Here is a 26273-nt window from a genome sequence, read left to right as displayed (position 1 = left end):
TTCTGGGGCCCTCCTATGTAAGAGGGCTTGAGAAGATGTGGATTCCAGTTAGAAAAACATTCAGTCACTCAACAGTTTCCTCCATGATGTAATGAAGCGCAATTCAAAATTTTGCTGGGGTGGGTGGCGAGTAAGCTGAGGTGGGGGGATCCAGTATCTACCCGGTGGTTGGAATGATTATCTGTAAAAGGTGTGAACACAGATAACTTCTGTGACTGATTTGTGTACAACATTCAAAAGTTGGGGATCTGAAGTAAGAGGAGGAGGTATCATAGACTTCTTTTGAGCTCAAATATGATAGTTCAACAAAATCAAGTTTTTATGTATCTAAAATGAACAGCTCAGTTCAAGACACAGGGCTGAAAAGCAGGTGCAGCCAGATCCAGGGTCAGCTCAGGGTCTGGCTCATGGGTAGAACTGGGGCCCTGATATTAGTTGAGGTGGCCACTCATTGGGGAGGAATTCTTCGTGAAACTCAGCCAAGGAGATGTTTATGATTCTGGGCCGGAGTCACATTTGATGGCTACTGAAGTCAAAGAAAGTAGCCTAAGAGCTTCTGAAAAAGAAAGGATGCTTATTTCCAGTTGATTTGCACTGACAACAGGAAGTGACCTTTCTCAAGATCCCAGTTGTTCTTCCTCGTTGAACCTACATAAAGGTAAAATCATTTACTGGCTCTGTCCATGCCAAAAAAAACCCAGTTTCTGCCTGTAAAGGAAATTTGACTACTTCTTATCAGGAAGGGCTGTCACAGTCCTGTGAGCTCAGCAAATGAGGAAGAAGGATGGCTCTAATCTTCCCAGTGTTCCAGAATTGAGTCCACAAGAAAGAGCAAAAAACAGATTCCCCTTATAGGGAGGGTGATATTTCTTTTTTTACAAATATTTATTTATTTATGCATATAAGAACTGGGGCACAGGTCAGAGGTGTGGGGGGGTGAGAGGATTCACCAGAGACAGAGTGGGGAACAGAACAGGCAGACTGATGAAATACTGCTGAGGGGAGGAGTCAGTAAGATAGGAGAGGTTTGCTGCGCCATGTGGGTTAGCTCCCTGGCCGGGGATTGAACTTGTGCTACAGTGTCTGTGGATAGCTTCATGGTGCTGAGATTTAACCCCTTGTGCCACTAGGGAGGCCTCTGAGTGATATTTCTATAGATCATTGTCCAAAATAGCCAAGCAAAGAGATCAGTAGCTGGTCTGTTGAGAAGGTGGCGGTGTATCCTTCGTAACTCTTCTAATATTAGTAATTCAGAATACTCAAAATTTCAAGGTTTCATTGAGTGGGGCAGGTAAGATGATGACTTTGAGTGAGACCAAGACTTGCTACAAACCTGCTCAGCATATAGGAGGCTGTGTTTCAGGTCATGTTTTAACTCCCAACTCCTCATTTCCCCTGAAGTGCTTGCACACATAACATTAAGTACTTACCCAAAAGGCAAAAAAGAAGGAGGCAATAATGGACTAAATCTAGTTACTGAAATTAAATCAGGTCCATCATGGTGCAAAAGGCAGATTTTGCTTTGTTATCTCCTTTGCCGCCTTTCCAACTCATTTTGCGGATTAAGACAAAGGATATATAAAATAGCCTGCCCTTCAAAAGGACTCTAATTTATCCTCGTTTGCAGATTTCCCTCAAGAGGGTTAATATTTCAGGGTAAATTGAATGACCCTGAGAAGGATGATCTTGGGTTCCTTTCGTTGTAGAATTTCTTCTATCTAACCCGTGGGAGAAGGACAGGGTAGAAAAAGTGGATGGATTAAGCCTGTTTTATTTCAGCCTTCTTTATTATCTGGATTCATTGCAGTGGAAGCTCTCTTAACTGACCCCAGTTTAAACAATTTGCTAGATTAGCCAGTGTGCTGTATTCCTTTTGCAAAACACACCGCCCGAATGCCCTTGGAATGCTGAGTGCACACAGCCGCTAGGGTACTCTCCAACAAGCCTCCTCTCTCTTCTAAATACTTAAATAGTTCATTGCCAACAATCAGTAGTATTTGTTCCCAAACCCGTTCATGCTTGTCCTTGTGACTGTAATTAAGTCATTTAATTAAATGTGATAGAAACTTGAATTATGACCGCAGTCATTTTTGCTATTTTAAAATCAAACTGACACATGCACTTACTTTTATTTTTTTTATTTTTTATTTTTTAGATTTATTTATTTATGCATACAAGAGGTGGGTTACAGGCCAGAGGTGCGGGTGGTGAGAGGATTCACCAGAGACAGAGTTGGGAACAGAACAGGCAGACTGATTGAAATACGCTGCTGAGGGGAGCAGCAGACGAGACAGGAGAGGTCTGCTACACCATGTGGGTTGCTCCCTGGCTGGCTGGGATCAAACTTGTGTGCACACTTAGTTTTAAAAGCCAAATAATACTTTTAAAATAAGACTTAAAAAACGGGGCCTTCCCTGGTGGCACAAGCTGTTAAGCGCCGTGCTGTGAAGCTGTCTGCAGCCTCTGCAGCGCCGGTTCAATGCCGACCAGCGAGGGTCCCACATGTCACGTCAGACCCCTCCTGTCTGGCCCTCTGCTCCCCTCGGCAGTGTATCTCGTCAGTCTGCTTGTTCTTTCCCCCCTCTGTGTCTGGCGAATCCTCTCACCCTCCCGCACATCTGGCCTGTACCCTGGTTCTTGTAGAAAATAAAAAAAATCTTAAAAAAAAAAAATCTTAAAAAAAACCCTTAAAAATCCAAAAGACTTGTTTTTCCCTACCACATAGAGACAACCACTTTTATTTGTTTTAGCTGTTTCTCCACTTTTCTAACTAATACATTTTGCTATTCTTTATTTAAAATGAACAGTTTTGACTGTTAGCTATTAATTTTATTATGGGAAGAAGATTTAATTCTTTTTCCCATGTCAAATATTTATGCATAACCTTCCTCTTTTTAATATAGCGTGGTCACCAATTAATAATTAAATCAATAATAAAAAATACATATACTGTTGTAACTGTATAAATACTATTTCTGTTGAATCATGTATTGTTCTGTCAGAATATTTCCTATCTTGTACAACTTTGCAATGTGTAGTGAAGAATTATCTTTCTATTTGTTCAGTTTCCTATATATCTATTGTTATAGTCACCTCTCATTATCCTCAGGTAATATGTTCCAAGACCCCCAGTGACAATCTGAGAACTGGATAATACTGAACCATATAAACCATATGTATATATATATATATACACACCCCTCTAATAAAGTTCAATTAATAAATTGTATAGTAAGAGGTTAACAACATTAATTAATGATAGAACAATTATAATAGGTACTATAGAAAAAGTTATGTGAATGTGGTTTCTCTCTTGCAAGGTATCTTATTATACATTGTATTTGCAGATCTTGATCTTGGGCAACTGAAATCATAAAGGCAAATCCACAGCTAAGGGGGCCCTACTGTATGTAGCTCAATCTCAATGTGGGTGAACTGTAAATCTTACAGTATGGTTTAAAAGATCAAATATTTTATCAATTCAGTTGTTTTTCCTTGAAAACATTCAAACTATTACCCTCTATCTTTCTGCCATCAACCAGGTTGGTCGTACTCCAGAGCTGGTGTACAACCTGTCCTGGGAACTTCCTTCATCCTGATCTTAGGGGCTCTTCTTGTCTCTCTCTCCTGTTCTCTGCCTGTCAAGTTTTTTCTTTCTGGGTATAGTCCCTTTTTTTGGTAGGGAAAAAATTCAGTATATCCTTGAGAATGGGTACAGAGAAATGTTTTTAGACTGTATGAGAATGTCTTTATTTGTCTGTAATATATGTGACTGAGAGTTTGACTTGATTGGTAGATATTCTGGATTGCAAAAGATTTGTACTCAATTCTGAAGGCATTGTTCTCTTCCAGTTTTCAGTTCCACTGAAAGCCCCAAATCTATCCTGACTTTCTGTTTTGCATATGTGACTCCCTTTTGGGTCTCTCTAGAAGAAGCTTTGAAGATATTTTCTTTTTCCTTTCTCATTGGAAATTTTACAGCGATGAACTAATTTATAGTGAGGTTTGTTTTTTCTTCATACATTATGCTCAGTGGGTCCTTTCAACCCGTTCTTGGAAGCTCATGACTTTAAATCATGGCAGGCTTTCTTGTATGCTTTCTCTGAAGATTAATTATTTCTGTTTTCTGCCTCTACTGAGATGATTATATAGTTTTCTCCTTTATTATGTTAATCTGATGAAGCACATGAATTGATTTTCAAATTTTAAATCAACCTTGCATCCTTGAGATAAATGCAATTTGGTCATAACGTATTACTATTTTATTTTTTGGTTTTCTTTTTTCCAGTTTTATTGAAGGGCAATTGGCACATATTAAAATGTGCAGTTTGATAAGTGTTGACATATGAATAGATCTGTGAAACCATCATCATAATCAAGATCTTGGACATATCCATAACCCCTCTCGTGCTCCTGACAACCACTTACCTATTTCTGTCACTGGAGATTAGTTTGCATTTTTGAGAAATTTGTATAAATGGAATCATGCAGCATGTATTCTTTCCCCCATCTTTTAAAATTTAGCATAATTATTTAGATATTTATCCATAATTTTGCATGAATGATCATGCATCATTCCTTTTCATTGCTGAGTAGTAGTCCATTATATGGATATATCATAATTTGCTTATTCATTCACCTGTTAATGGACAGTTGGGTTGTCTCCACTTTTGAAATATATAAAGTTACAATGAACAATTTTGTGTAAGTCTTTTTATGGACATATTTCTTTGTTTCTCTTGGGTAAAAAGCAATGAGTAGAATATCTGGTCAAACAGCAGGTATGTTTCACTTTTTAAGGAGCTGTCAAACTGTTTTCCATTTGGAGAGTGGAACACCTTTTAAATTTTAGATATTTGAGCAAGTGTATAGTAGTATTTGACTCTGCATTTCCCATATGATATTGAACATCTTCTCATATTCTTATTTATAACTTGTCTATCTTCTTTGTTCAGATTTTTTGGGCCATTTTTCTTAGTAAGTTGTGTTCTTATTCCTGAGTTATTAGAGTTCCTTATATTAAAAGATAAAATGAGGCATCTCAAATTTTTAAAGTTTTGAGCAAAAACCAAATCAGCAACACCAAACAGGGAGTGGTTAGAGTACACCATTCACAGGAGTTAGAGCAAAGACTACAGAAAGGAGACAGAAGCAAAGCAAGGAGATGATTTAATTGGCAGTTATATTATTTGGGAAAGCCCTGTTGGCTCTTTGTGATAAGTTGTTTGTCCTTAGGTTTGAATTCTTAACCTTGAAGTATGAGAGGCTTAGTTTGCAGTTTGATCAGTAGGCTACAATGGCTTTAAAGTCACTGAGTCTAATGGATCCTTAATTAATTCATTTAACACATATATTCTAGATGTAAGTCTTTTATCTCATATATGTTTTACAAATATTTTCTCCTTGTTGATGGATTGCCTTTTTGCTTTCTTAGCATTAGGTTAAATGAGATGAAGTCCAATTTATTGATATTTTTTCTTTTTAGTTTGTGCTTGGGTTGTATTTAAGAAATAGCCAAATTCAGGATGACTAGGAGTTTTTTTCAAGTCTTCTAGAAGTTTTATAGCTTTAGCTTTACATGGCTTATGATACATTTCAAGTTAGTTTCTGGTGTGAAGTGAGAGTCAAGGATTATTTTATTGCATTTTCCAGTACTGTTCACTGGACATATCCATTCCTTATTGAATTGTCATGGCATCTTTGTTGAAAATCAATTGATCATATATATGTAGATCTACTTTTGAATTTTCTATACTGTTTCATTAATATGTATCTATCTTTATGTCAATATGATGCTGTATTTATTGCTATAACTATCATAAATCTTGACATAAATCTTTTTTGTCTTCTATTATCTGTCTTCTTAGTTGTTTTGTATTTTAAGTCCTTTGTATTTCCATATAAATTTTTGAATCAGCTGATCAATTGCTTTGATTTATAGACTTTGATTTGTAGACTGTTAAGTCTATAAATCAGTTTGTGTATGTAGGTCAGTTTATTTGGTCAGGTTATGTGGTCAATTATACTGTGATTTTTAAATATCTCTTCCTTCCTTCCTTCCTTCCTTCCTTCCTTCCTTCCTTCCTTCCTTCCTTCCTTCCTTCCTTCCTTCCTGCCTTCCTGCCTTCCTGCCTTCCTGCCTTCCACTGAATTTTTATTTTATTTTATATATTTTTTAACATCATTTTTCATTTTTGCACATTGTGTGCATTTTCATCTTGGTTATATTCCCCATACAATCCCCACCCTCCTTATTTTGACCCTGATCCCTCCTCCTCCTTGCCCTCTCCCCCCCTCCACCCCCATAATGTGTCTCTGGTTATAGTTGCTTGTTGATTTTGATTTTTACTGTATTATAATTAGTCTTTTTTTCTGGTCCCTTATTTAGGTTTTCTAAATTCTTGCTATGAGTGAGACCATCTGGTATTTTTCTTTTTCTTTCTGGCTTATTTCGCTGAGCATGATCCCTTCCAGCGCCATCCATGTTGCTGCAAATTGCATGAGTTTATCTTTTTTGATTGCTGAGTAATATTCCATGGTGTATATGTACCACATCTTCTTGATCCAATCATCTATTTTTGGGCATTTGGGTTGTATCCATAGCTTAGCTATTGTGAATAGTGCTGCTATAAACATAGGGGTGCTGGTGCCCTTTGGAATTAATGATTCTGGGTCCTTTGGGTAAACACCTAGGAGTAGAATTGCTGGATCATATGGAAGCTCCATCATTAGCAGGTTGCCTCCTACTGCATTTTTAATGGCTGGAGCATCAGGACACTTAGAAACCATTACATTGTTGCTGATGAGTATTTAAGTTTTTAGTTAATGTAAATCAGTCATTCATTTTTTTTATTTTAAATAATAAATTTTATTTTTATATTCCCCATACAATTGCAACCCCCCCATTCTGACCCCAATCCCTCCCCTCCCGCCCCCCACCCCCCAAAAAGTGTCTCTGGTTCATAGTTTTTTGTTGATTTTGATTTTCACTTTCTTATAGTTATTCATTTTCCTGGTCCCTTATTTAAGTTTTCTAGATTCCTGCTATGAGTGAGACCATCCGGTATTTTTCTTTTTCTTTTTGGCTTATTTCGCTGAGCATGATCCCTTCCAGTGCCATCCATGTTGCTGCAAATTGCATGTGTTTATCTTTTTTGAATGCTGAGTAATATTCCATGGTATATATGTACCACATCTTCTTGATCCAGTCATCTATTTTTGGGCATTTGGTCTGTTTCCAAAGCTTAGATAAATCTTTATCCTGCAAAACAAAACAAAAAAAAATTTTTATCTTAAGATAAATTCCACTTAGCCATGATGTATTATCCAGTTTTTATGACATGGGATTTGATTTCCTAATATATTTAATAAGGATTTTTCCATCTATGTTCCTGAGGAATCTTTTTTCTATAATTTTCTTTTCTTGTAATGTCATAAAATGAATTGAGACTTTCTTCCTCTATTTTATGAAAGAAAATGGATTGTTAGATTGACCTTATTTCTCCTTAAAGTGTTTGATGACTACACCAGTTAAACTGTCTGGACTAGGGTTTTCTCTTCTGAGGAGTCTTTGGATACAGATTCAGTGTCTTTAATATATAAAGAGCTGCTCAGATGGTTAAAGTTGATCCTGTGCTGGTTTTGATAAATTGTGATTTTGAGGAATCTGTTAATAATCTAAGTCATTGAACATACTGACCACAAAGGTATTTTTAATATTCTCTTACTCTTTTAATATCTGTAAGATCTATCATCTACCCGCTTTACATTACAGTGATTGTTAATTGTGCCACTTCACATGAAATGTTAAATACTTCCAAGAGTTTAAGTTCATTTCCTCCATCCCTTATGTTATTGTTGTCATGTATTTTACTTCAGTCCACATTATAAATCCCACAACACAGCTATTATTTTTGCTTTCGTCACTTAGCTATCTTTCAAAGAAATTAAAGGGGGAATTTTACCATATCTGGTATTCTTTATTCCTTCTAGTAGATCTCATTTTCCCTAATTTCCTTTTAGGCCAAAAAACTTTCTATTGTATTCCTTGCAGTGTAAAATACACAGACTCTCTCCTCTTTCATTTATTTCATGTTTTCCCTTTCTTTCAAGGATCACAGCCTTGCACTGCCTGTGTCCAGTGCCTGAAAACAATTGCCTCATAGATTTTGTCCAGATTTATAGTTGTCCTTGGCAGGAGGGGCAAATCCAGTACTTTCCTGGCTGAAAGACAGCATCTCTTCCCCTTTTTACCTTTCGGAGTTCCTTTTATTCAAGTGTCGAACTTAACTGATTTTTAAAAATACGTGCTTCTTGGGCCTCCCCGGTGGCGCAGCGGTTGAGCGCTGGGTTGCGAAGCTGCCCGCGGCTTCTGCGGCGCCGGTTCGATCCCCAGCTGCTCCCCAGCCACTGGAGGAGGGTCCCACATGGCGCGCAGACCTCTCCTGCCGCCCGCTGCTCCCCTCAGCAGTGTACTTCGGTCCTTCTGCCTGCTCTGCTCCCTGCTCTGGCTCTGGTGAATTCTCTCACCCTCTCGCGCTTCTGACTGTACCCAGTGCATGTATAAACAAAAAAACAAATAAATAAATAAATAAATAAATAAAACATGCCTCTATTAAAAAAAAAAAGACTTAAAAATACATGCTTCTTTTGTTTCACTATCTGGGGGATTTTTTCAGCCTTATTGCCAATTCTTCTATTGAAATCTAAATTTTGCTGTCATATTTTTAATTTCTAAGAGCCCTTTCTCATTTATTTTGATTAATTCTAATAAGTAGGTCCTGTTTCTAAGAAGCTGTGTCTTCTGTCATCCCTCTGAGGGTAATAATGATAGTTTCTTGGAAGGAGTTTTCTCTGTCCTCTGTGTTATTTCCAATTTCCATTTTTTGCACATTTGTTTTAGTTCCTGTGTTTCATGTTGTAGATTTTCTTCAAATGCCTGGCAATCCTTTGGCATATTGTCATTTTTAAAAGTGAGGCTAGGAGGCTGAGCTCTTTCTGTGGGTGCAGAGCTTGTCTTATTGGACAACACCATCTGTAAGGATCAAGCCATTTTATTTGGAGACCCCAAATATTGCCATTTATCTGTTAGATCTTTTATTCTTGGCCAATGCCCCAGAGTTGTATTGATCGCAGAATAGAGTCCTCCATTGTCTTGCTTAGTGAGAATAAGCCTGGATGCCATCGTCCTTGGAGCCTAGTCAGGGGAGGAGGCTGGGCTTTCTTTGGTGAGTGTATAGATTTTCACTTAATCCCTTTGTTTTTGGCAAGATCCCTCATCCCCACGTCCAGGTGACCTGGTGTCTCTGAGTCTAGAATTTCCCTAGTTTAACCCTCCAGGAGTGAAATCTCCAGTCTTTAAAGGGTGGGGATGCTAGTTGCCTTTCTATGTGGGATGGAAGAAGTGACCTGGGGTCTAATTGCTGCTGAAGAAGAATCCCAATGATTCCTTCTTTTTCCAGCTCACACTGCCAAGTGAAGTCCCTGCCTACTGAACCTTCCAGGCTCTTCAGAATGAAGTCACCTGCTTTTGGAAGCTTCTGCCCTGAGGGTGTAACTCTCTCTAGTCTGCTTTCTAGCCTCTCCTTTGCCGTTGTCTTTTCTCTAGTTTGCTTTGTCCTTTTAGGATGTTCTTTTTTGATCTCTTTGCTCCAATTTTAGTAGCATTTCAGGAGGAAGAAGGGATAAATGTGTGTGTTCATCTCCTGTGCACCTGCCTTTTACTACAGAGAAAAGAAATCGGCTGCCACTTGAAAAACTGTGTGATGATTGGATGATGCAAGAAAAGCTATGTGAAACTCTCTTCAGAGGCCCATCATGGAAGAAGAGGCCTTGGCCTCATATTGGGAACTTGGCAAATAATTAAATGCACATTTATATTTAGGTCAAAATAATATGCTTGAGCTATGTATGAGTGTAGTATTAATATTACTTGCAGGCCACATTCATTAGATTTTTCAGTTAATCAGCCTGGGGATACAGAGGAATTGGCCTGACACCCACACTGCTTAATAGTGACTACTGAACACAAAGATCCAGACTTTCTTGTACTACCATGAAATAAGGTTTAGCAGTATTATCAGCTCCAGAGAAGATTGTCTGGATTTATTTATTTTTATTTATTTATTTTTAAAGATTTATTTTATGTATCCATAGAAGAGCTGGGGTGTAGGCCAGAGGTGTGGGGGTGGTGGTAAGAGGATTCACCAGAGACAGTGGGGATCTACTGAAATGCACTACTGAGGGGGAGCAGCGGGTGAGATGGGCGAGACAGGGGAGAGGTCTGCTGCATCATGTGGGTCAGCTCCCTGGCTTGGGATCGAACTTGTGCTGCAGTGGCTGCCAATACCTTCATAGTGCTGAGGCTTAATTCCTTGCGCCACCAGGGAGGCCCTGCATTTATTTTTAAGCTTGAAGCTACTATGTTACAGTCCTAACGGCCTATTCTACCAAGAGCAGGAGGATGAAGAGGTTCACTGAATGGTATGGCCAGACATTTTCTGAGTCTAGGTCTATTTTTCTCAATTCTTGGAAGGAGTCCCTTGGAAGGATGATTGTCCTCTGAAGAGCCATAGTTCATTTCAATAGTGTGGAAACAACTTGAGTTTTAGTTGTTAAAGAAATTCAGCCCCAAATGACCTGGCCTACAGATTGTTTTTAACTTTCTATTTCCCATTTTAACACCGTTTGCCATACAAGAGGCTAAAGGAACCCTCTGTAGCAATTTCTGTGTCTATGTCATGTATCAGCAATAAGAGATGGGCTTATCTGTCCATGTGTGCATGTATGTTGTATGTATGATCATCACCCATAATAGAGACTCCTCCTATCTGTAGACATAATCCTACTGTTTTTCAAAAATCTTCCTCTTTCTCCATGTTAGTTCCCTTCCAGCTCTACTCTACATAAGATATTGTCCTGATAACAGGCAGGTATGGGGTCTGTAAATAGCATTTGTAAGGAAAGAGGGTTTGATGAGAAGTGATGGGAGCTAATGAAGCAGAGTCTGGTGGGACTGAGAGAAAGAAAATGTGGGGCCAGCCTGAGATAGGGTGAGGAGGGATGAAAGAATCAGGAGAGCTGGGAAGGGAGGAGAAAAGACCCAGGACAGGTGGATGTGGTGAGGGTAAAGGTAGGGGTACCCTGCCCATGGGAAGGGGATGCTTATTGTATGCTTGTATGCTTTTGATACATTCTTGTATGCTTTTTTGATTTCTTGTATGCTTTTTTGAACTGAGAAAATATGGAGTAGGTAGAACTCCCATAATACTAGGCACTCATCTGAACTTTCACAAGCTTGTAATCGATATTTAAATCTCATTTTATCCAAGCATGACAAAGCAGACCTATAGGCACTTTGCCAGAGGGGAGAGAGGAGAGAAAGCACTAAGAGTGTTCATGTCATCACCTACTAACATTTGAAACAGAAGGGCCTATTCCTAAAAGCTTCCTTCCTGCCTTTAGTCAGGAACTTAGAGGTGGTGTAGTTGAAAGATCCAATATTAAGTCAGTGAGGTAAGCCCCCTGAGATTAGCCATATTTCAAAAAAAAAGGAAACTTTCCATTTTTTAAAAATAGACTCTATTCCCCCCACCACCCCAATAAATTAAAGTTCTGGTTTTAGACTAATACTTGCTGCCAGATGCTTGTAAAAAATGGCCCAATCAGAAAACAAAAACTCTGTTTCCCAGTATGACTCCAATGTCTACATCTAACATCTGGCCCGAGGAAAGTTCTGCCACATGAGTCTGTGGTGAACAAACCACAGCTCCAGGAGTTCCATCCTGCAGGGTGGGGAACAGAGGGGTCCAGGCAGTTAGCTCAGGTGGTAGACTTGGCAGAGAGAGAAGCATATGGGCTTGACAGCAGAAATAGATGTCACCATCTGGCACACAGCCCCTCAAATGATCCTGTTCTAACCCTTATCCAGGTTGAGCACAGATGGCATTTGAGCTATGTTGGATTAATTTTTTTATGACATAATCCTGGCTTTACACAAGCAGAGATAGGAAGGTGATGTGTTTTGTTCAGGGTGCGTGCCAAGGTGGAGCACAAAGAAGGAGGGGAGAAGTTTTGGGGGGTAGGTGACCTTTGATCTGACTCATGGAATTGGAACTGGGGTGTTTCGTGTTAGGGTAGGAAAAGTGTAACCCCCAAAACACAGGTACGTGAGCATGTTGGCTGTTGGTGAGCAAGTGAAATTGATTCCTGGATGAGAGGAGGCTCTGCAGAAAGCTTCCCTGGAAATATTTCTTGCCAGGCCCAGATGATGCTCAAATCAGCCTTCTAGACAGACAGCTTGTTAGGTGGGACAGGGACTTACTTTGTGCAGGATTTGAGCATAAATGCCAGATTTTAGCTAATGGAATATGGTCAATAAAAGCAGATAATAGCTTGTTGAACTTCACCCTCTAGACTCTTGATGACTGTGAACTTTCAGAATCTTACTTGGGGTTATGGAATCCTGGAGATGCAGGGCAGATAGTTCAGTATCTTTTTGTGGGTTAGTTTGTCCATTCGTTCAGGTTTTCTCAGGCAGATCCCATGTGGTTTACTTACATCCTTCATCAGTTGCAACGTCACATGAGATTCCAATAACAAGATCGCATTTCATCAAATTCTACATGTGTGACCATTTGTCTATAACCTTTAAAATACCTAAGGGCCTTCCCAATGGCGCAGCAGGTTGAGCACAGCGCTGTGAAGCTGTCCACAGCCCCTGCAGTGCGGGTTAGATTCCTGGCCTGCCAGGGAGATACCCACATGGTGCAGCAGACATCTCCTGTCTTGCCAACTGCTCCCCTCAGCAGTGTTTTCGGTCTGTCTGCCTGTTCTGCTCCCTGCTCTGTCTCTGGTGAATTTTCTCATCCTCCTGCACCTCAGGCCTGTACCCCCATTCTTGTATAAATAAATAAATCTTAAAAAAAACTTAATAAAGTTTTAAAAATGCCTAGTAAAAACAAAATCAGGAAACAATCCCATAGACCAAAACTCCTTGCATAAATTAGTGTTACTTTGGGCAGGCATTATTAGTGCGGGAGCTGGCAATAGTTGCACTCACCTTGAGAAGGTTCTTTGTTCATACAAGGATGACTTCTCCATGGGTTAAAGAACAGTGCTGCTTCCTTTGAGTCAGAATGCAGCTGACCACTCATCCTCCCTGTCCTTTCGTGATCAGGCTGGACTCAGGGGTGCTGTGTGGAAGGGGTGTATCTGGAGGAAACCCTGCATACCTCTTCAGACTCCATGTTTAGATGGTGGCTGGCTGGCATGGCATTATCCTAAAATGAGAGAGAAGCCCTGTTCTGCTGGTGCTCAGTCACAATTCTATCTCCCCTCCCTTCAGATCCACGAGAAAGAAGAGGAAGAGTTTAATGAGAAGAGCGAACATGATTCTGGGATCAATGAGGAGCCTCTGCTCACAGCAGATCAGGTATGAATAGCTGTCTGGGTTCTTGGGACCTTTTGTTCTTTGTTAGAGGATGACTTTAAGAACATAATCACCACGTCCATTGAAAGCAGAAGAAAAAATGTGTCGTCTTGTAGTGATGATTTAGAGTCTTTGAAAAGGGATTTCATGTCTCATTGTGCCTCAGTTCACTGCCTACAGTTTACTCCCTGGTGTGGGGTGGGCTCCGTGATTGATGAACAGCCAGAGAGGGGCCCTCTGTGTGCTGCCTTCCCCACCCTCCAAGCCTCTGACCTCAGCTCATTGTCTTTGGTGTCAAGACACTTAAACAAGGGTCCCATATACCTATTCTTCCCAAAACAAAGATGGAAATGGAGATTTTTGTGTGATGGATTTTTTTCTCCCACATTTCAGAAAACATGAAAAAAATGTTGTGCCTTCCAAAAGGAGTCCTAGGGATGCTGTGTCTCTTTTGGTTAAAAAAAAAAAAAAAGAATATTTGGGTTTTAATGATTTATTACTTAAACTAACACTGGGCCTCCGTATTCTTTATTCACATTTTAGTCAGCAAATATTTATGACACCAGGCTAGTTTTGTTCACAAAGTAATTCTGAAGAAGCCCCACCAGGAGCTTTCAGTGCCAAAAATTGCTTTTTTGGAGAAAGGAGTGCTTTCAAATCTGTGATAAAAGGGTGGGCTAGGTACAGGAAAGGCTGAAGAAATTGGAAGGAGCCAGATAAAAAATAATGAGGGCCAACAGTTATTCTTGTGACTTTTAGGAGAAATGTGATTCAGGCATACAAATACAACGGTAACTGCTCTGAGAGAGTACCTCGGTCCACAACCCTGGATATGTGTGTGTCATTTGGTTGCATCCTGTGTCTTCCAGTAGTAAAAGACTAGTTATCCCTGAAATTTGTCAGTGGAGATGAGAGGGCTTGAAATGAAATAGAAATTTTTCTAAAGGAGAGGACCCTAGTCCCCTGATCTCTGGTGTAGCCAAACCCACTTTAAGACCACAGTTCCGTGGCCTTGGGGCTGGAGTCCACCTCTGCAGGATGAACAGATATGAGTACAAAGGTATGGTGACTGCACCTATCTGGGGATCTTTCCAGAAGCATCTTTGCTTATTTCATTTTTTTTTTTTCAAATATAAAAACCATGAGTATCCACAAGATTTCTTGCTTTGGGCAGGTAGCTACTTCTACTCTCCCTTCAGGGAGCTTCACCAATCAAGAGTCTATCACAGCAGGTTTCTTATCGAGTATCTGTTCTCCAGACCCTACCTATCCTTTTATTGTTTTATTATGCTTGTTTTCACTTGTTGCAGGCAGTAGAAATCCTGTCTAGGTAATTTCTGGGGAAGCAGCAGTTTTCCTGTATGTAAAAAAGCCTCCCCACTTTGAGTTGTTCTGTCCAGTCATCCTGCATTGTAACAATTAATGGACTGGGTTTTGTGTTAAAGTTGGGTAGATAAAATATTCTCCCACTTAGAAATAAAGTGCTCAGCAAATTGAAGTAAATGTTCCCTTCCAGGCAGCTCTGCTTCGTTTCCTGAAAGAGTAGTTTATTTCCAATAAAACACTTGTCTAAATGCTGTTCTTGGAAAAGGTTTTACATTCAGAAGTACTTTACATTAAGGGAAGAGGGTATGTAAGCTTCTAGTCAGATCTATTTATATTATTATTCAATATTTATTAAGTAACGATGCTGCTTTAGGAATTTTACAGATAGCAAATTAGGAATGGCCTCTCCTGATCAAAATTCAAACCAGGATGTCCCTGCAGCAGAGAACAGAGTTAGTGGTCTCTTGTGTACCTTCTACAGGTAATTGAAGAGATTGAGGAAATGATGCAGAATTCTCCAGACCCCGAGGAGGAAGAGGAGATTCTGGAAGAAGAAGATGGGGGAGAGACCTCCTCCCAGGCGGACTCGGTCCTCCTGCAGGAGATGCAGGCCTTGACACAGACCTTCAACAACAACTGGTCCTATGAAGGTGAGGGCGCTGAGGAAGCTGGTCCAGAAGGAACCTGCTGCCTGGAAGGCTTTGGGCCACAGGCTGACAGGGCCTCAGTCACTGCCTCAGAGCAGAGGCTCAGGAGTCTAGGGAATTGCCAACACCCTTCCTGCTGGCAGTAGGAGAGAAGCTGGCATTTTTGGAAAGAAAAAAAAAACAAACATTAGAATGGTAAAACTAAAGAGCAAGACTAAAGCAGAATAAGTAGAAGAAATCTGAACCCACAATTCAAAATGATGCTACCATAAAAATCAATGGAAAAAAAAACATTAAAAGTCATCATAATAATTAATAATCATAATATTTTTGAGGGGCCTCTATATGCTAGACCTTTATATGCATAATCTCATTTCATCCCCACGCCAGCCACTTTAGGTTTGAGTTGAGAATTCCAAAAAGTTAAATGTCTTGTTTGGTCACTTAAAATAAACAGAGTTAAAAGCAAAATATCCTCTCCACCCAGAACACCTCTCCACAGGGGGAGAGGAGAAGGCAGTTTTATTACTGAGTGAGCATTAAGGCAGGATGTGCTGCATGCAATAGGCAACCCACTAAAGGGACTGCAGACCAGAAAGGAGTCTCCAGTCTCCAGCCAAGTGGACACAACCCATTGCATTAAGTAGGTTTCGCGGTTTCAAGTCAGGTCACGAGTTAGGCCCCTGCTATCTGATTTGATGATTACTTTTCCAAGCCAAGACTCCCTGGTGCTTGAGGAAGCAAGCCTGAGTTCTGAGATAGGCAAGGTGGTTATTTCACCATTAAAAAGCTGTATATACATCTGAAAACGACAGAGAAAGAAATCCTGAAAGTGAAGGGAGGCGAGGGAAATTCTCTTCCCTTTTTTTCAATAGGGAAAATCAAGCCTCTAATTTTTTATTTGCAGTTATACCACATGCAAGTTTTAAGGGGTGCGATCAGAATTTGAGACCAGTAAATTGACTCCAGAGTCCACACAGTTCTCTGTGTCATGTTGTCTGCCCTCCGACCCAGGTTTGCAGGAATGTTCATGCAGAAACATCCCACAGCAAGGCCAACACTGAGTATGAATTAATCCATCTATGAGGAGAAGAGTGACCGTCTACAGGAGGGAACTGCACCCCTCGGGGGCAGAGCCATGTTCAGGGTAGAGGGGACTTTAAACAATGGAGCGAGAAGGCAGTAGTCTGGGTACAAAAGTCCAAACGCACTGGAGAAGGAGTCAAAGTAGAGACTTGATGACCAGATCTATACCCCAAAGGGGAAGGAACTGTGGCTCTGGAGAGCAGAGGTCATGGGGTGGTGGCAGCAGGACTGTCCTGAGCTGAGCACGGAGCAGCTTTGGCTGTGGGGCACGTTCACAGCTGCCCAATCAGTCCATTCTTAGCCACACAAAGGCCCCAAACATAGAAGTGTCCAAAACTGGATTCTGGAAAACAGCTGAAATGCAGAGTGAAATGGCAAAAGGCAGAGGAGGAGGAGGACAGCACCAAAGAGCAACAGAAAGGGGCATGTTGCACCATCAGCAAATATCTGTGCAAAGCAGAACCAGCAGGAGAGTGAAAAAAATTCTGTGGAAGAAACAGAAGCCTATTAGAAAGGCATGCCCCAGTCTATTTTAAGTGAAGAAATCTTAGGGGGCAAGCACTTGCTCAGGCTCCCTTCCCGTTTTCTGAGTGCTCTGTAGCACTGGGCCAAGGCTCATTTGCAATACTTGCTGTCAGATTGTACATGCCCCATGGTGTTGGGAAGATGGGCGCTGGCCTAGGGACAGCTGGGGCAGCTAATTTTTCTGTCAGCCATACTTTGATGAACAGTTTTTGGAAATAAACACCATCTATTTGCTCTACAGCACAGATGCCAAAAACCATCTCCTAATGCCTCAACCCCACCCCTATTCTTGCAAATGAGGAATATTATAGAGACAGGCAAAGTAGGAAGACAGGACAAGAGATCAAAGAGTCACATGTCTGGCCATGCATATTTTTGTGGACAGAGTCCAGAGCTTCCTTGGGGTTGTTTCTTCTTCCTTGTTTGTTTCCCAAAGTGATGATCTCCCTTCCTGGCTTGTTCCTAAATGTTGATGGTCTTTCCTGGCCTTTTAAGCAATGGGAAGGTGTCTCCTCAGGAGGGCCAGTTCCATCTCAAGCAGCAGTGGCCTCGGGAGCCTTTCCAGCAGACTCAGGCTTGGATGCCAGTGTCACATGTGGGGTGGTCTTTCCTTGCAGGACTGAGGCACATGTCTGGGTCTGAGCTCACCGAGCTGCTGGACCAGGTGGAGGGCGCCATCCGAGACTACTCGGAGGAGCTTGTGCAGCAGCTGGCCCGCAGGGACGAGCTGGAGTTCGAGAAGGAAGTGAAAAACTCCTTCATCACGGTGCTCATTGAGGTTCAGAACAAGCAGAAGGAGCAGCGAGAACTGATGAAAAAGAGGCGGAAAGAGAAAGGGCTGAGCTTGCAGAGCAGCCGAATAGACAAGGGAAATCAGATGCCTCTCAAGGTATGTGAACAATACAGCTAGAAGATAAGGTGCTTCCAGCTGCTGACCCTCACCATCAGAGGTCCCCATGCCAGCCCTGCAGTGCACTCACCAACAGGGCTGTGCTGAGCTGTGACTGTGAGCAGGCACTACAATAGACCATGGGGCCATAAAGAGGGAGAAGAGGCCACCTGTCTCCTCTGAATCCCCTGGACTCGCAACTTAACTGGGGGAAACAGACTACAAACATTAGAATACAATTGAACACGGCTTGTGATCTCTGTAGCCAGACCTTAGACAGTTGGGGCGAAGGCATTTGGTATTGACAGACATGCCATGGGATGCTGGATCTGAACCCCTGCTGCTGGTATAGTTTATAGTCTGGACTTACTCTTTAGGGCATTTCAGGATCAGAAATTATCAGATGCCTCGTTGTCTGATTGGCAGGACTCTTCAAACCAGTGGTTCTTCATCAGGGAAGTTTAGCAAAATCGCCTACAGAGCTTTTTCAAAATATCTTTGCCTGAACTTTACCCCAGGCTACTGAATTGGGTGGAGGTATGCCCATTTTGGAAAAAGTTTCCCAGATAAAGACAGTTGCTTTACAGCTCCCCTTCCTGATGATTGGACCTTTTGTCTTTTTCCCTAAGGTATTTGCATCATCTCTTTGCATTTTATTGCATCGCTTAATTTTTCTATTTATACATCGGAGGCAGAAATGAGGAAACTGAGGGAGGATCTTGTTGCCCGGGGGACTCACTCAGTAAAGAATCTTTGAAACTACTATTTATTCTTGCAAAGCTCGAGCTTAGATTTGGGCCTCCTCTTAGCCCAATCTGACATTCACATTCTAGTCACAGAACCCAGGCGGTTATCTGGGGCTGGGCTATGGCCTGGGTACTTCAGGAAAGGCACGGAAGCCCCCAGGAGTGATGACTCTGTCAACATTCTCCCTCTTCTCCCCAGCGCTTCAGCATGGAAGGCATCTCCAACATCCTGCAGAGTGGCATCCGCCAGACTTTCGGCTCCTCAGGAACTGACAAACAGGTACAGCAGTCTCCCGCTCCCAGAATTCTACACTCTTGCAACTTGCCTCCCCAACAGAGCAGGGAATGGTGAGCCACTAGATTTACTCCAGCATTCAGGCAAGGGGGAACCTTATATTTTCTTCTGCTCTTCAGAAAGAACAGAAAAATGTTGTTTTCAAGGCAAACATTGTTTTTTTGAGCTCTAACAATCTAGGACACAGGTAAAACGTAAAACTCAGCATTGCTTGCTAGACTCATGAGTTGTCTTAAGAACAAAATTAATCAAAAGGGCCTTTTATGAGAGAGCTCATCCAAAAGCTTAATTACTTCTACCACAGTGGACCAGCAGCTGAGCCAGTCCCATCAAGACTGCCTCTCTCGCTGCCCGTCTGTTGCCCACGCATGGCATCTCCTGGCTGGCTACACCTAGCCAGATACTTGCCTGAGAAGTAAGTTGCTTTCCTGTCTATTAAGATGGAATTCAAAACTTTGATTCAGTGCCTATTAAAAGCTCTTTTGCTAGGAGTTCAGGATCAAAGATAAGTCCTAGTTCCTGCTCTCATGGAATGCATAGTTTAAGGGGCTGCCCACGTGCAGATGGACATATTTGAGATCATGGAATAAATGCACACCAGTGTGTGTGTTGAATCCCAAGTGCTCCAATTCTAGAAATGCATCCGAGGAAGAGATTTTAGGGACATCTAACCCAGTCCTCTCATTCACAGTGGTGAGAACTGAGGCCTGAAGAAATGGGCCATTTACCAAGGCCACACTGCTGGTGGCAGAGCCAAATCTAAAATGCAAGCCTCTTGACCTTCGGTGGCGAGCTCTTCTCTGTAGCTCTTACCTCAGAGATGGTGGGACTCTCCTCTCCACCTTCTGTTCTTTGACATCCCTGGGGACCCTAAGATGATTTTATTGTAGAAGTGTCTCACATCCAGCAGAGGGAACAAATCCAGCCTGGGGTTGGGGGTATTGGGCTGAGGTTCTCACTCTCATTTTTGACCAAAGAGAAACTATTCATTCTCAAACTACACTACAAAGGACAAGAAAATATAGCTCCCTCCTGAACATGGTCCCTTAGCCGGAAGAAATGTTCCCTCAGCCTGAAGGAGAATACTCTCATCAGGATTCCTAAATAACCAAAAAGCTTCTAGTGTGGAAAGAATGTATTAGTTGGAATACAGGAAAAAAACTCCCTGGCTAATAACAATCAAGTCTTACTTTTAAAGAGACATTCCCCCAAGATGGGAAAAATCAGGAACAGTGGTGTGCAGTTCTCATGGGTGTAGTTGCGAATGTCAAATCACACCCAAAATTGTGAGAGAAAAGCGCCATCTCCTGCAGATGCCAATGCAGCCAGAGGGGGCGTCCTTGTGTCTCAAGCTCTGCGTCCTTGTCTGTCTCCTAGTATCTGAACACTGTCATCCCGTATGAGAAGAAAGCCGCTCCCCCATCGGTGGAAGATCTCCAGATGCTGACAAACAGTGAGTTCCCTCATTCCCAGGAGATGAGCTGCTCATTTTCCTCCCTCCCTCCTTGTGAGTCACACCCCAAGAGCCCCAGACCCCAGGTTTCCCAGAGAGCAGTTTTAGCTAGGTTAGTAGGGGCATATTCTCCTGCACAGAAGTAAAATTAAAGTAGTTGGCCCTTGAGCAGCGTAGCGTGGCTGCCCCCCTGAGTCAAACCCTCCCTTCGTATCCACAGTTCCACTTCCAGGGACTCCACCACCTAAGATCGAGATTGGTTGAATCCCGAGATGTGGGATCGAGGACAGGAAAAGTCAGGGTATAAGTGGATCCATGCAGTTCAAGGGTCAGCTGTGAAGCTCACAGCTGCCTGGTCTCTCCTCCTTGGTTCCTGAAAGGGAAGAGATTTGCCAGGAAAAAAAGGGGCTGGTGAAAGAGGTTGGGGTGGGTGGGGGCCAGTTCTGACTTGTGGGACTTTCTGTTCTCAAGGTTTCCCCTTCTCTGCTTTGCCTGTTCTCAAGCAGGGAGCTCTCTCCTTGGGCCTGGCTGCATTTTTAATGAGAAACAAGTTTTCTTGGGTGGGGTAAGGCTGATTGGAAAGAAGAGGATCAGGTTTTCCTTCCAGGAAATGGCTGCCTCCTCTCCTCCACTTTGGCTTTGTTGTCAAATATTAATAAACATGTTGAACTAGGGGAGAAAATGGTGGGTCATAAAGAGCCTTTTATACATCAACATCTTTATCTACATCAAAATCTCTTTATATACAACCCCCAAAGGGCCAGGGGCACATGGTGTTAACCATCAATCAGTGTCAGCTTTATTCTTTTAGGGAGAGAAAAATCCTAGGCTGGGATGTGGTGACAGGCTCAGCACACCCTCCTGGCAACTGTGCAGGCTGCCCAGCCCACTGTAGTGTGCCTGGGAGGCCTGGGCAGTCAGGGCAATTTGATGCCCCAGGGGACAGCTGAGGAAGATGGATACCTGCTTTTCATGTTTTATTGGTTTCATGTTTTATTTATTAAGTAGACGGATACCTGCTTTTCATGTTTTTACTGAAGCAGGAGGTTCTGATAAACCAAATCCTGCCCACATCAATAAATATCTCATTCTTGAGCATCTGGAATCTTAAATTCAAAGTACATTGGCTCCCTCTGAACTCATTTTAAACTCCTTTATTTGCATAAATAGGCACTAAGATTTTGTAAAAGGAACAGATAGGAATAAACTGCCATTAACAGGTGTTTGTGTTTTCATGAAGTGCCAGCATTTGGAAAATAATTTGGAAAAATAAAGGTTTGATCTGTGTAAAGTACTCTATCACAGACTTGAAAACATGGAACAGCTATCAATTTATTAGATCCCATTCAGCAATCCAGTATGAAATCTTTTCCTTTTAATTAAGAAGCAGTGTTTGTTTACACTTTTGAAGTTTATTTAAAAAATTATAGCTACCATGTGCCTGTTATTTAAAGCACTTCGAAAATACAGAAACGTGAACAAAGGGAATGAAAGAATTCATTGTCCCCTCCACCATTGTACTATTTTGGTGTGATCCAGTCATGATATTTGATGTCTTTTCCATGTAATTGTGGTTATAGTGGCTATCACATTTTTATCATGATTTCAGTCACATCATTTAACATTTGGTTAACATTCTTTTTTTATGACTCTCCTATCATGTGGATATGCCACATTCCAATATTTTATTCCTTTTGAAAGAAAAAGCTACCACCTTCCCTGAATACCAATTCTCCTGTGGGTTATGAAAACCCTCTTTACGACCAAGGTCTTCTCTCTACCCTACTCCTGAATCAAGGTCATAGGTCAAAGACCAGCCCTTGGGACTGGATTATTCATACAATTTCGGATTGTGGAGATCAACTTATTCACATATTGACTGAGGGCAGTTACTGTATTTTTACGGCTATCTTCTTGGTATAGGATTTAGTCTGTCCATGCGCAGTTGCAAAACACCTCCAGCCTATGAAGAGAATACATATATAAAAACACAGAACTAATAAGGCTCAAGAAACCAATAGCAGGTGGATCGCCGGTTCCTTGCCTTTCCTGGACCTGTCTGCTGACTTGAGCCATCTCAGGCTCGGTTCTTCATCAACTTTCATTTCCCTGATTTGAAACTAGGTGGGGTAATAGTAGAGACCAAAGGTGTGCATATGGATTGGGGATCTTTCTGTGTCATGGTTCATGGTCACCTCCTGATGACCTCATCAGTGTCAGCTGATCATCTTCTTTTTGCTCTCAAAGAATACTAGATGCTCCCTGAGAAATGTCAGCTGTGACAGAAATATAACGTAGAAAGGAACATCCCCTGTGGTCTCACACTCAGGGACAGCCCCTGGATTTAGCATAGATTAGTCATTTAAAAGTTAATGCACAGTGTTCTGCCGCCTTCTTTCTTCATTAGTAAGTATATCTTTTAAATATAGATCTCTCTCGGGTTTTGTAAGATTGCATTGACTAGATGTACGATAATTTATTTAAGGAATCTATCGATGAACTCAAATGGTGGAGATCCCAGTCCCACCAAGGCACCCTCCAGCCACATTCCTGGGGGCTTCTTTGGAAAGCTGACATCTACAATGTGACTGTGGATATGAAAAGGTGCTACCTAGTTCAAGAACAGAAAAAGTGATTTTCTGTTTAAAAAATATATAAAATGCTTTTAGGTTTTAGTAATTTCCCTATTGCTTGCTTCATTTGTAAGTCATTTCAACAAGGGTCCTTAATTAGCTTGCATCTCCACAAATTCTAGCACTGACCTGCGCATCCAGTAAGTAGTTGTTAAATTCACTTGCTATTGATAGATTGGAGGTGAGAAATTTTTCTAATATCTGTTGAAATGAATAGAATGTCTTTAAAGGCAGTTTTATTGGTGATTCAGTGATGTGACAACTATCATTCTTAACATTTAGAAAGCTGATTATTTTTAATAGCTTCATTTCTTTTTTGTTTATGATTATTAAAAATAAATATGTAGGAGCTGATGTGAAAATTATGGAATAGCAAGAAAAAAAGGTCAAATATCAAAGAAAGTCACCGATAGGCCCCTCTGAGTCTTGCTGAGTGTCCCCCACTGCCACGTTAAATGCTGACTGCTGGCAGAGCACCCCCTGGTTTCTTCAGTACTCGTGTCTGTTTTCCTGGAATCCTTTGGGATTCACTCTCACTTTGGCTTGGTGAGTTGTGTGGCCCTAGCAGGGAGCAGTCTGCCCTCCTGGTATCTTGCTTATCTCTCTCTCTTTCCCTAGTTCTCTTTGCCATGAAGGAGGACAATGAGAAAGTGCCCACTTTGCTAACGGACTACATTTTAAAAGGTAAGAGCTACCCCCACCTCCTGTAGCAGTGCTCAGGGGCCCCCTTCCTGGGACTTCTGCAGCCGTTCCAGAACTGCCCACCAGCCGAGGCCAGGCAAGGCTGGGACCCCAAGTGGAGAGTTGTGAGGCGGCCGTGGGTTGTCGTCAGGAGGCCTGAGAAGGAGATTCCAATATCCACAGTCACCAGAGTGATTCCACAGGAGAAGCAGCCAAACCAACAAAGGGCTGATTGTGAAAGGGCTGTGGCATTTGGGCCCTTCAGTTGGGAAAAACAAAGCCGAGGATGTCTTTAACGTTTGAAGGCCTTGACTAGCTACATCCTTTCATAACACATTTTGTTTGGTTTTCTCTTTTGCTGTGGAGATTTTTAGAACTGCTGTATCAAAATGAGCTGGGTGGCTTCAACAACAGAAGTTTCTTCTCACAGCTCTGTAGGTTAGAAGTGTGTGATCCAGATAGCAGCAAATTTGGTTTTAGCAAATTTGGTTTCTAGTCTTAGTGTCTGTGGAGACCAAAGAGAGCTGGCTCACTGGAATCTCTCCTTGTCAGCACACCAATCCTATCAGATCAGACCCATGTTCATGATCTCACTTTACCTTACTTCCTAAGAGGCTCCATCTCCAAATACTGCTGCCCTTTGGGTTAGGAGGCAGCAGGAGCTTGGGGGAGGGGACACAGACATTCAGTCCATAATAATATCCATTGGTAATCCTTCATTGTCTGGGTCCTTTGCTTCTGTAGGGTTTTGTGTTCCACAGGCACACTCATCTTGGGTACAGTCTGAGAAGGCTACGGACCTCTTAAGCACTCTGAGCTACATTGCTTCCACAAGGATCAGAGAGATTAATCTAAAATTTCTGCAGGAGGAATTTAGGCTAAGCTTTGGGGAGAACTTCTTGAAGTTTTTTTTATTTATTTATGTATTTATGTATTTATTTATTTATTTTTGTGGGACCCTTGCCAGCGGCCGGGAAACAAACCTGCACTGCAGAGGCTGCGGGCAGCCTCGCAGCCCAGCGCTCAACCGCTGCGCCACCAGGGGAGGCCCTTCTTGAAGGTTTTAAAAGAGAAACAAATTTCTCCAAGAAATTTTTCAAAGGAGGTTTGTAGAAGTGGGTTCTCTAAGTATAGGGCTCTGAGGGCTAGACTTTACCCCTCACAATCCATGGAAGTGTCAGGGAATTTATAAAAGCAATTAAACATTTACTGAGCATGTTCTGTTTGCCTCTCAACGCTGTGGGGCAAGCAGAGGTACAGTTATTGTATGATTGAAGAGACAGGCAGGAAAGGTGAAGTCATCTCCCAAAGGTCATAGAATTAGTAACAGGAACAGCCAGATCCGGGGTATGAACCCAGCAGACAGGCACCAGAGACTGTGCTTAATTATTACACCAGACAACCACCTATCTTTGTCCTTTCCTTCTTCTGGGAGGAAGACCTGCTATTGCAATTCTTCCCTGGTTCTAAGAGGATGGTGGTTCTCTGCTCAAGACACCACAAAAATGCAGCATGATCGCTCCCGGCCAGAGCCGCCCCTGGTTAGGGGTCCTGACCCACACAGTGCTGTGACCTCTCCTCTCCCCTTCTCTTTCCAGTGCTCTGTCCCACCTAACCTCGCCCTTTGGAGCAGCCTTGCTGCGGAGGTCACTGAGCAAGAGTCATTCCATCACAGGGACTGCATGACACCACGTAACCTCCGACGTGTATCTCAACGTGTATAGCTTAACCTGGATTAAACATGAGCAAATGCGCGGGTCCTTTGCTGTTGGCTTCTAGTCCTAGTAATCATTGGATGCATGACCGAGGGGCAGGGCTGGGGATGGTGCCTCCTCTCCACCTATGTCGGTGGAAGGCAGGTGTTCTCACCACTCACTATGTAGTCTGGCTCCAGCCCTCCAAAACAGCTTACACTCTAAGACTAATTTTGAAATAAATTTTGAAATTAATATTCTGCTTTGGAGTGTGGTGTCCATTGTTTGCTGTTCTAAACCCTCTAGAGAAAGAATGTGGACCTGCCTTCCCACCATTCTCTGTGGCCTGTGGTGGCCAGCGTGGTCTATAGGGATCTGTTGTGGGGCCTGGTGGGACTGCCCATGTTCCAGGGAGGTGGGGAGGAGGCTGACCACAGTCATTAAGATCTTGCTGCTTGGCCCCCTGAAAGCAGCTCACAATGTGTCATAGGAACCACTGGTTAGAGGGGGTGTCTTACTAGGTAAAAAGTGAGTTCAAGGAGGAGCCAGCCAGTGCAGGGCCTCCTGTTGGAAGGGCCAGCTGGCTTTGCAGGCCCTTGTCAGCCCTCCAGGAACCTGGAAGCTCAGGGAACGTGACTGAGCTTCCCGAGGTGGGGATGGCGACTTTTCCAGACTGCCCCCAGAGACCTGTCCTCTGCCCCCAGAAACTGTCCTCTGACCGGGCATGCCTCCCTCCAGCCTTTCTGCAGCCCTGTGGGTCCAGCAGCTCCCACACCTCCCTAAAAACAAAAACTTTCATCACTTGCTACATGCCGGCCATTGGCCTCATCACAGTTGCGCTCACATCACAGCAACCCCAGTGGCAAGTA

The 26273-nt window shown here is 42.3% G+C and overlaps 1 protein-coding gene across 1 annotated transcript in view; it reads left to right on the top strand.

Moving 5' to 3' along the window:
* FEZ1 (fasciculation and elongation protein zeta 1) overlaps positions 1-25570 on the top strand; it is a 38244-nt gene extending 12674 nt beyond the window's left edge. Inside the window, exons 4-10 of the mRNA XM_084249274.1 lie at positions 13346-13432; positions 15237-15405; positions 17631-17902; positions 18848-18928; positions 20321-20396; positions 23648-23713; positions 25309-25570. Of these exons, the coding sequence (XP_084105400.1) occupies positions 13346-13432; positions 15237-15405; positions 17631-17902; positions 18848-18928; positions 20321-20396; positions 23648-23713; positions 25309-25325 (768 nt within the window). The 3' untranslated portion in view covers positions 25326-25570. The remainder of the gene's footprint in view (positions 1-13345; positions 13433-15236; positions 15406-17630; positions 17903-18847; positions 18929-20320; positions 20397-23647; positions 23714-25308) is intronic.
* The last annotated feature ends 703 nt before the right edge of the window (positions 25571-26273 follow it).

The sequence above is a fragment of the Talpa europaea genome (assembly GCF_964194135.1).
Source record: "Talpa europaea genome assembly, chromosome: 12".
NCBI lineage: Eukaryota > Metazoa > Chordata > Mammalia > Eulipotyphla > Talpidae > Talpa > Talpa europaea.
This window is presented reverse-complemented; position numbering and strand designations above follow the sequence as displayed.